The 9996-nt window shown below is 44.6% G+C and overlaps 1 protein-coding gene across 1 annotated transcript; it reads left to right on the plus strand.

The window, feature by feature from the left end:
• The first annotated feature begins 202 nt into the window (after nucleotides 1–202).
• LOC133126762 (DELTA-actitoxin-Afr1c-like) lies at nucleotides 203–2712 on the plus strand. The gene is made up of 2 exons (XM_061239098.1): nucleotides 203–375; nucleotides 2260–2712. Exons 1-2 carry the CDS (start codon nucleotides 203–205, stop codon nucleotides 2696–2698), a joined length of 612 nt encoding a protein of 203 aa, XP_061095082.1. The 3' UTR covers nucleotides 2699–2712.
• Nucleotides 2713–9996: the final 7284 nt, after the last annotated feature.

The following is a 9996-nucleotide window of genomic DNA, read 5'->3' on the forward strand; positions in this document are numbered from 1 at the left end:
ATGTTGTTTAAATGACACTAAATACATACAATGCATTTAGTAAAACACTGTTTAAAAGTATGAATTACAAATGTAATTTATTTTGAAACATTTAATTCAATTATTTTTTAAGGCATCATCACTTGACAGATTATTTTTTTTACAACAATCATTCAACAGTCGAAGTTCCAGACTCTGTCAGCCGTCGTCTCTGGATCTCATCATGGCGGGACAGGGAGGAGAGGCACTAGCTGGAGCGGTGGCGGCTGGCACATCCGCGGTCATCTCAGGAGGGGCTCTGGTGGCGGCCATCACTCAGACGTCTCTCAGCTCATCAGGCAGAAGCGTCTCCATTCATCTGAGCAACTTCTCATGCGACATCCTGACTAATCCACAGTGAGTTCTCTGTAATTGAGCACAGACAGTGCTGTGTGATGGGAAGTAGCATTTAGGGAACAATGATCCAGATACATACAGTGAGGTCCGTTAGTACTTGGACAGCGGTACAATTTATGTTCTTTTGGCTCTGCACTCCAAGGGTATTTACATCTGTATTGGGTGATCCGTGGCAGAATTACATCCATTTTTAGGCATAGTCCCTCCAGTTTAGAGGACCAAAAGTAATTGGACAGTTGGCTCCTCAGCTGTTTCTGATTAGACAGTTGTGTATTCAATCACTTCCTTAGTGGAGGTATAAGGCAACTATCAGTATCTAGTCCTGATTCTAGGCTCTTGCAGTCTGTTATTGGTGTTTGTCAACATGGGGACCAACAAAACAAATGCTAAAATGCTAAAAGGTGCCCATTCATAGGCGGCTTAGAAGAAGCTAGCTAGAGCCACGGTGGCGCAACAGGCTAAGACGCAGCAGACTTGCGGTTGCAGTTTGCTGCAGTTGCACACTGGGGACCGGGGTTCGATTCTCGGTCCTGCCAAAAGCCAAGTCCAGCTCACGTGGGGCAGCAATAATTGGCTCGCTGCTCCAGAGGGAGGGACTTGGCAGGGTTATTAGATCGCCGCACAATAAGCACCTCGGGCGCCTCGGAATCACGGCAACGGGCACGAGACGAGACGGCTTGAAGAAGGCGTGTCGCTCTCATTCGGGCCACCGAGGGACGGGGTACGGGCGGTACATCTAATACGACTACCTCCAATTGAATCAGACGAGGTACAATTGGCTACCAAATTGGGAGAAAAAGGGAAAAATCGGGAAAAACAATTTTAAAAATAAAAGAAGAAGCTAGCTAGCCTGACACAACTGGCAGCTATAATGGCAGCCTACTTGCAAGGTAAGTTATTTTTGTCATGACAGTAAATCTAAACTGTTTGTAAGCTACACCTCATGGTCCCCGTATGTCAGAAATGATTTGGACCATCTGAATGGATATCATGTAGGCCCTATAACCATATTGTAAAGCAAAAAGAATTACTGAAATTAATCATTAGGCTACCATCTGCAATTAGAACATCAAACTGCAGCGACATTACATTATTGGCATTTGGCAGATGCTCTTATCCAGAGCGACGTACAGTTGATTAGACTAAGCAGGAGACAATCCTCCCCTGGAGCAATGCAGGGTTAAGGGCCTTGCTCGAGGGCCCATGAAGGGAGATGAATTTCCCTGTAACTTCTCTGTTGGTGATTGTTGGGGATTGGACCCCTGAAACTGGTTGTTGGGTAATTGACCACTACAGGACTCCGGTCAGAGAGCACAGTTTGGTTTAAACTCTTTACTTGCAGAGTGTCAGTAGAGCCAGCAGTACAAATGGTACAACGTAATGGTGCATATTGTTATATTGTTACTGATAACCAACATCAACTAAAAGTATTTAAGGACTGTATTGAGCTGCATCATCTCTGGACGAATTCTAACTTCAACTGTTGCAATAGCCACTATCGTTACAATAACACTAAAATCATGTCAACTGTATGCTTATGGTGATACAGGGCAAGCTAGCTAAACTAGCCAGTTAGCTAGTACCTCACGAAGCTAGTTTACGAACATGAGAATTACTGAACCGAGACATGCGCAGTAAATAAGCGGTATAATGAATATGATTAACATCGACTAAAAAATATAAAGTCATGAAACACAGAGAAAGAATCATGTTTTTATGTTACATGAACTTTCTAACACTGATAATTAATAGTAGCATTAATTTCAGAATAAAAGAATTCACAACAGCGATGCTCAAGGAGCATCCGTTCAAGCCTCAACACAGCTAAAGTATGTTAATTCACCTTGTCCTTAATTACTCCTGTTGTCCATTTTATTTTATCAGGGTTTACACCTACAAGGGATACAGCTGCACCCCCCCACACCTCACCCTGGGAAAGGCAGCCCAAGGGCTATGCACGTTTGGAAATGGAGAAAAAACTACTGGTGCTGTGGGGGTCCTGACCTACGACATCAATGAATGCCTGAGAGAGAGAGCAGTGAAGCGTCTGGCCATCATGTTCTCTGTGCCGTTCGAGTACGCAACCTATGAGAACTGGTTTGCCCTGGGCTTCTTTGAGCCTCACACACCATGCGATGAAGCCCTCTATAATCTCATGTATTACCAAGATGGATCATTCAGGAGGGAGAAGTCCTCTGGTTCAGAAATCCGTTTTGAAAGTGGGAGGTACATTGTGAAAGGGGCTATGTCTCCTATGTCAAAAGCAGAGATGAAAGTAGAATTTTGGGATGATGACTACTTTGATCAATTTGATAAATACTGAAAGAAATGTCAGCTAATATGACTGATAAAATTCATGTTTATAACTTAGCTTACCAGATTGCCTAGTGCCTAGAGCCAGTTAAATAAACTGTGTACCAGCGACGGATCAGTCTTATTCCATTCTATCAGGCCATGAACATATTATCAATTCATTGTATTTCAATATTTCAAGACCAAATAACTGAAATTAAGCATACAATTCTTAATGTCCTTGCTGCCAGCTGACATAGCCAATGATTAAACAGCTTTTTGATTGCAACTGTCTTTTGTGTCTTCATTTCTGAGCTGAGCTGTTAGAACTGGAGCATCAGGCTTAAGTGAGTAAGTGCTGTGGGAGCTTTGCTGGGGCCATGTAATATTCAGTGGGTCTCTGTGTAACGTTTTTCTTTCAAAATAAAAGCGGAGTGGGGATCAAATTCTCAAAAATGTTTTGAGATTGGGCTGTGCAACAAAATTCTCCTTTTCTTCTATTTTTCCTACTTGTGTATTTTTGCACCAAAGTTTTCTTCCATCCACTTACTGGAAAACAAGATTTTGTGAGACTTCACGTCACTGTGTAGCAGTGGGCGTGTATGTAGATCAAATGTCTGTCAATTTTTAATTCCCCTCCAATCAGTATCATTTTCACATGGTGGCATCCTCATTTGACTTCAGTGAGATTCACAAATTTCCCCAAAAGATCTGTTTCACTTGTGTATACGTCATATCATGAAAGTTGGTGCTGCATTTCACTTTGTCTTTAATTCATGTGAATACAGGAACAGAGGTTCCAATACTGTCCCTGGAGGACTACACTACCCATGAATCGGTTCCAATACGGAAGACTACACTACCCATAAATCTGTGTGTCACCCCTCTCTGTCACCCCTTAGTTTCTAAAAGTACAACATTTTATTGAGAAAAAGCTTCTTCTTTTTCTTCATTCTGTCCCTATACCTTGACAATGTATATACATTTTTTGGTGGATGTAAACTTCCTGGTAGGTGCCAGTTTTACTTGATAACTATGATTCATTGTACATTTAAAAATAAATAATTAATTATGAGCACCTGGAAAAACAAAATCAGGAGAATTCCACAGAACCGTAAAGTGTAGAATGTGTGGTCGTGGTGCTGGGGTTTGTGGGAAACAGGAAGACTGTCCAAACTGCACTGATTATCAGCAGAATTGAGGCAGGAACAGATGTGGTCATAAAAAGCAATTTATTCATGCCGACATGGAATTGTTTATATGCGCTAGTACACAGTGTAATATGAATAACATGAAAATATATTTCATTAGCTACATAAAGTAGTGCACAAGTTTAATCTTGATCATAATACCAAAAGTATTCACAGCAAAATAATTATATCATATTGAGACTGAAAATCATATTTCTTTTACTTCCTTTTGCAAAAGAAAAATATAAACAATTTGGTAACAGTTTGATCATTTCAAGATTTGCCAATGGAATCAGAATTTTCAAGTCAAGTGAAACCTTAACTTAAAACAAGCTCATAGTCTCTACTTGAGAGGAAGAAATATTCATGCGTGTGACAGTTCTACATTCAAATGGTTCCCTCACGTAGGTGTTGAGCTTAGCTGATTTCAGATCCTCGTGCCATCATTAAAATGACATCAATAAGCACTGCTTTTCAACTGGGCAACTGTTACTGGAGCTCAGTAAAGTTAATGGTGCTGTGATTTTTTTTTTTTTAATGCTCCAGACGAGCTGGTTGGTGCCTTGCATGGCAATCAATCAATGTTGGTGTGTGAGTGTGTGTATGAATGCATGAATGAGAAGCATCAATTGTACAGCGCTGTGGATAAAGGCGCTATGTAAATGCCAGCCATTTTAATCTATAGATAATTTATTCATGAATATAAACTAATATCTGCCAGACTTTCAGGAGGAAAACCCAATTATCTATACGATCCTTTTGACATTACATTAATGGCATTTTGGCAGACACTCTTATTTTGGACTGAGCAGGAGACAATCCTCCCCTGGAGCAATGAAGGGTTCAGGGCCTTGCTCAAGGGACCAACGGATGTGCAAATCTTATTGTGGCGACACCGGGGATCGAACCACCAACCTTGCGGGTCCCAGTCATGTACCTTAACAACTACGCTACAGGCCGGTGTTCTAATGGGGCTAACAATGAATATATCACTCCAAAATGAGTCTGAGATACAGGGTACGCAAAGAAAAATTAGTGATGTTGTTCAGTGAAAAAGGGAGAGGATGTGGGGAATGAATGATGTTGTTCAGTGAGAGGATGTGGGGAAAGAGTGATCTTGTTCAGTGAAACAAGGAGAGGATGTGGAGAATGAGTGATGTTGTTCAGTCAGAGGATGTGGGGAATGAGTGATGTTGTTCAGTGAAACAGGGAGAGGATGTGGGGAATGAGTGATGTTCTTCAGTGAAACAGGGAGAGGATGTGGGGAATGAGTGATGTTCTTCAGTGAAACAGGGAGAGGATGTGGGGAATGAGTGATGTTGTACGATACGATACGATTAACTTTATTGTCCCGCTCAGGGAAATTTGTCTTGGACTCTGCGATGCGTCATGAATGCCTTGACAGTCACAATGTCAACAAACAATACATCCTCAGCCATAACAGCATCAACAATTACATAACAGTGTTGCAAATATCCCATAACATAACACATACATACACCTCATAATAGTACATGCTAAAAGATCACCGTTGTTCAGTGAAACACGGAGAGGATGTGGGGAATGAGTGATGTTGTTCAGTGAAACAGGGAGAGGATGTGGGGAATGAGTGATGTTGTTCAGTGAAAGAGGGAGAGGATGTGGGGAATGAGTGATGTTGTTCAATGAGAGGATGTGGGGAATGAGTGATGCTGTTTAGTGAAACAGTGAGAGGATGTGGAGAATGAGTGATGTTGTTCAGTGAAACAGTGAGAGGATGTGGGGAAGGAGTGATGTTGTTCAGTGAAACAGGGAGAGGATGTGAGGAATGAGTGATGTTGTTCAGTGAGAGGATGAGGGGAATGAGTGATGTTCAGTGAAACAGGGAAAGGATGTGGGGAATGAGTGATGTTGTTCAGTGAAACAGGGAGAGGATGTGGGGAATGAGTGATGTTGTTCAGTGAAACAGGGAGAGGATGTGGGGAATGAGTGATGTTGTTCAGTGAAACAGTGAGAGGATGTGGGGAAGGAGTGATGTTGTTCAGTGAAACAGGGAGAGGATGTGAGGAATGAGTGATGTTGTTCAGTGAGAGGATGTGGGGAATGAGTGATGTTCAGTGAAACAGGGAAAGGATGTGGGGAATGAGTGATGTTGTTCAGTGAAACAGGGAGAGGATGTGGGGAATGAGTGATGTTGTTCAGTGAAACAGGGAGAGGATGTGGGGAATGAGTGATGTTGTTCAGTGAAACAAGGAGAGGATGTGGGGAATGAGTGATGTTGTTCAGTGAAACAGGGAGAGGATGTGGGGAATGAGTGATGTTGTTCAGTGAAAGAGGGAGAGGATGTGGGGAATGAGTGATGTTGTTCAATGAGAGGATGTGGGGAATGAGTGATGCTGTTTAGTGAAACAGTGAGAGGATGTGGAGAATGAGTGATGTTGTTCAGTGAAACAGTGAGAGGATGTGAGGAATGAGTGATGTTGTTCAGTGAGAGGATGTGGGGAATGAGTGATGTTGTTCAGTGAAACAGGGAAAGGATGTGGGGAATGAGTGATGTTGTTCAGTGAAACAGGGAGAGGATGTGGGGAATGAGTGATGTTGTTCAGTGAAACAGGGAGAGGATGTGGGGAATGAGTGATGTTGTTCAGTGAAACAAGGAGAGGATGTGGGGAATGAGTGATGTTGTTCAGTGAAACAGGGAGAGGATGTGGGGAATAAGTGATGTTGTTCAGTGAGAGGATGTGGGGAATGAGTGATGTTGTTCAGTGAAACAGGGAGAGGTGGGGGAATGAGTGATGTTGTTCAGTGAAACAGGGAGAGGATGTGGGGAATGAGTGATGTTGTTCAGTGAAACAGGGAGAGGATGTGGGGAATGAGAGATGTTGTTCAGTGAAACAGGGAGAGGATGTGAGGAATGAGTGATGTTGTTCAGTGAAACAGGGAGAGGATGTGGGGAATGAGAGATGTTGTTCAGTGAAACAGGGAGAGGATGTGGGGAATGAGTGATGTTGTTCAGTGAAACAGGGAGAGGATGTGGAGAATGAGTGATGTTGTTCAGTGAAACAGGGAGAGGATGTGGGGAATGAGTGATGTTGTACGATACGATTAACTTTATTGTCCCGCTCAGGGAGATTTGTCTTGGACTCTGCGATGCGTCATGAATGCCTTGACAGTCACAATGTCAACAAACAATAAATCCTCAGCCATAACAGCATCAACAATTACATAACAGTATTGCACATATCCCATAACATGACACATACATACACCTCATAGTAGTACATGCTAAAAGATCACCGTTGTTCAGTGAAACAAGGAGAGGATGTGGGGAATGAGTGATGTTGTTCAGTGAGAGGATGTGGGGAATGAGTGATGTTGTTTAGTGAAACAGTGAGAGGATGTGGAGAATGAGTGATGTCGTTCAGTGAAACAGGGAGAGGATGTGGGGAATGAGTGATGTTGTTCAGTGAAACAGGGAGAGGTGGGGGAATGAGTGATGTTGTTCAGTGAAACAGGGGGAGGATGTGGAGAATGAGTGATGTTGTTCAGTGACACAGGGAGAGGGTGTGGGGAATGAGTGATGTTGTTCAGTGAAACAGGGAGAGGATGTGGGGAATGAGTGATGTTGTTCAGTGACACAGGGAGAGGGTGTGGGGAATGAGTGATGTTGTTCAGTGAAACAGGGAGAGGATGTGGGGAATGAGTGATGTTGTTCAGTGAAACAGGGAGAGGATGTGAGGAATGATGAAACATGGGCAGCAGCAGAGCAGGCAGGTGCTGCAGATGGAGGAGGGGGAGAGCAGGGGCAGTGCTGGAGCAGAGGCAGGCAGGGTGACTGGAGCTGTCCACACACTGGAGTATTCTCACCCGCCTGCAGACACACACACACACACACACACACACACACACAAACAAACTGGAGTATTCTCAACGGCCCGCAGACACACACACACACACACACACACACTGGAGTATTCTCACCGGCCTGCAGAAACACCTGTAATTATCAGTGCAGGTGTACTCAAACCCCTCCCCCTACTGGATCCGTACCTGTAATTATCAGTGCAGGTGTACTGGAAGCCCTCCCCCTACTGGATCTGTACCTGTAATTATCAGTGCAGGTGTACTGGAACCCCTCCCCCTACTGGATCTGTACCTGTAATTATAGGTGCAGGTGTACTGGAACCCCTCCCCCTACTGGATCTGTACCTGTAATTATCAGTGCAGGTGTACTGGAACCTCTCCCCCTACTGGATCTGTGCCTGTAATTATCAGTGCAGGTGTACTCAAACCCCTCCCCCTACTGGATCCGTACCTGTAATTATCAGTGCAGGTGTACTCAAACCCCTCCCCCTACTGGATCTGTACCTGTAATGATCAGTGCAGGTGTAGTTGAACCCCTCCCCCTACTGGATCTGTACCTGTAATTATCAGTGCAGGTGTACTGGAACCCCTCCCTCTACTGGATCTGTACCTGTAATTATCAGTGCAGGTGTACTTGAACCCCTCCCCCTACTGGATCTGTACCTGTAATTATCAGTGCAGGTGTACTGGAACCCCTCCCCCTACTGGATCTGTACCTGTAATTATCAGTGCAGGTGTACTTGAACCCCTCCCCCTACTGGATCTGTACCTGTAATTATCAGTGCAGGTGTACTCAAACCCGTCCCCCTACTGGATCTGTACCTGTAATTATCAGTGCAGGTGTACTCAAACCCCTCCCCCTACTGGATCTGTACCTGTAATTATCAGTGCAGGTGTACTGGAACCCCTTCCCCTACTGGATCTGTACCTGTAATTATCAGTGCAGGTGTACTTGAACCCCTCCCCCTACTGGATCTGTACCTGTAATTATCAGTGCAGGTGTACTCAAACCCCTCCCCCCACTGGACCTGTACCTGTAATTATCAGTGCAGGTGTACTTGAAGCCCTCCCCCTACTGGATCTGTCCCTGTATTTATCAGTGCAGGTGTACTTGCACCCCTCCCCCTACTGGATCTGTACCTGTAATTGTCAGTGCAGGTGTACTCAAACCCCTCCCCCTACTGGATCTGTACCTGTAATTATCAGTGCAGGTGCACTGGAACCCCTCCCCCTACTGGATCTGTACCTGTAATTATCAGTACAGGTGTACTGGAACCCCTCCCCCTACTGGATCTGTACCTGTAATTATCAGTGCAGGTGTACTTGAACCCCTCCCCCTACTGGATCTGTACCTGTAATTATCAGTGCAGGTGTACTCAAACCCGTCCCCCTACTGGATCTGTACCTGTAATTATCAGTGGAGGTGTACTGGAACCCCTCCCCCTACTGGATCTGTACCTGTAATTACCAGTGCAGGTGTACTCAAACCCCTCCCCCTCCTGGATCTGTACCTGTAATTATCAGTGCAGGTGTACTGGAACCCCTCCCCCTACTGGATCTGTACCTGTAATTATCTGACCCCTTAACTGCTTGGAAGGCTAGCACCAATGTTTTGAATTTGATGCGAGCCATGACAGGCAGCCAGTGGAGGGAAGTAAGCATGTGAGTATTTGGGAAGGTTGAAGCTTGAGCTTTAGATAGTGGTTATCCATCCAGCTCTGGATGTCACTCAGGCAAGCAGAGATACGGGCTGAAACCTGTGTATCAGATGGTGGGAGCAAGATGAAGAGTTGGGTATCATCCGCATAGCATTGGTAGGATAGCCCATGTGCAGTGATCACAGGGCCAAGGGAACGAGTGTAAAGAGAAAAAAGAAGCGGGCCTAGGACTGAGCCCTGGGGAACTCCTGTGGCAAGGGGCCGAGGTGTCGATACCGTACCAGCCCAGGCAACCTGGAAGGAGCAACCAAAGAGGTAGGACTCAATCCAGTCCAGGGCTGTGCCACAGGTGCCCGTTGCTGACAGGGCGGACAGGAGGACGGAGTGATCCACATCCCTTCTCTTCTATTCAATATTTAATTATTTTACTTGTTTTACACAAATGCTGATGTGGTCCTACCAAACGTTTATGAGTGTCTGTCCATGAAGCTGCACTTGGGTCAAGAAGCTATATCTGGATACAGAATTCCAGTCTGCCAACAATAGTAGATAATTTACTAAGTGCAGTTCCACCGGCCATTCTGGCCATTAGGCCTAAACCTAATCTGTGACACCGAGGGTATTGTTTCTTTCCATTA

This window comes from Conger conger, chromosome 4, assembly GCF_963514075.1.
Source record: "Conger conger chromosome 4, fConCon1.1, whole genome shotgun sequence".
In the NCBI taxonomy this organism is placed as follows: domain Eukaryota; kingdom Metazoa; phylum Chordata; class Actinopteri; order Anguilliformes; family Congridae; genus Conger; species Conger conger.

What these genes read in the sequence shown, in the direction of transcription:
- LOC133126762 (XM_061239098.1), top strand. Translation starts at nt 203, where the DNA reads ATGGCGGGACAGGGAGGAGAGGCACTAGCTGGAGCGGTGGCGGCTGGC. An exon ending in GACATCCTGACTAATCCACA is followed by an intron (nt 376 to 2,259) that starts GTGAGTTCTCTG and finishes TTATTTTATCAG; the next exon opens with GGTTTACACCTACAAGGGAT.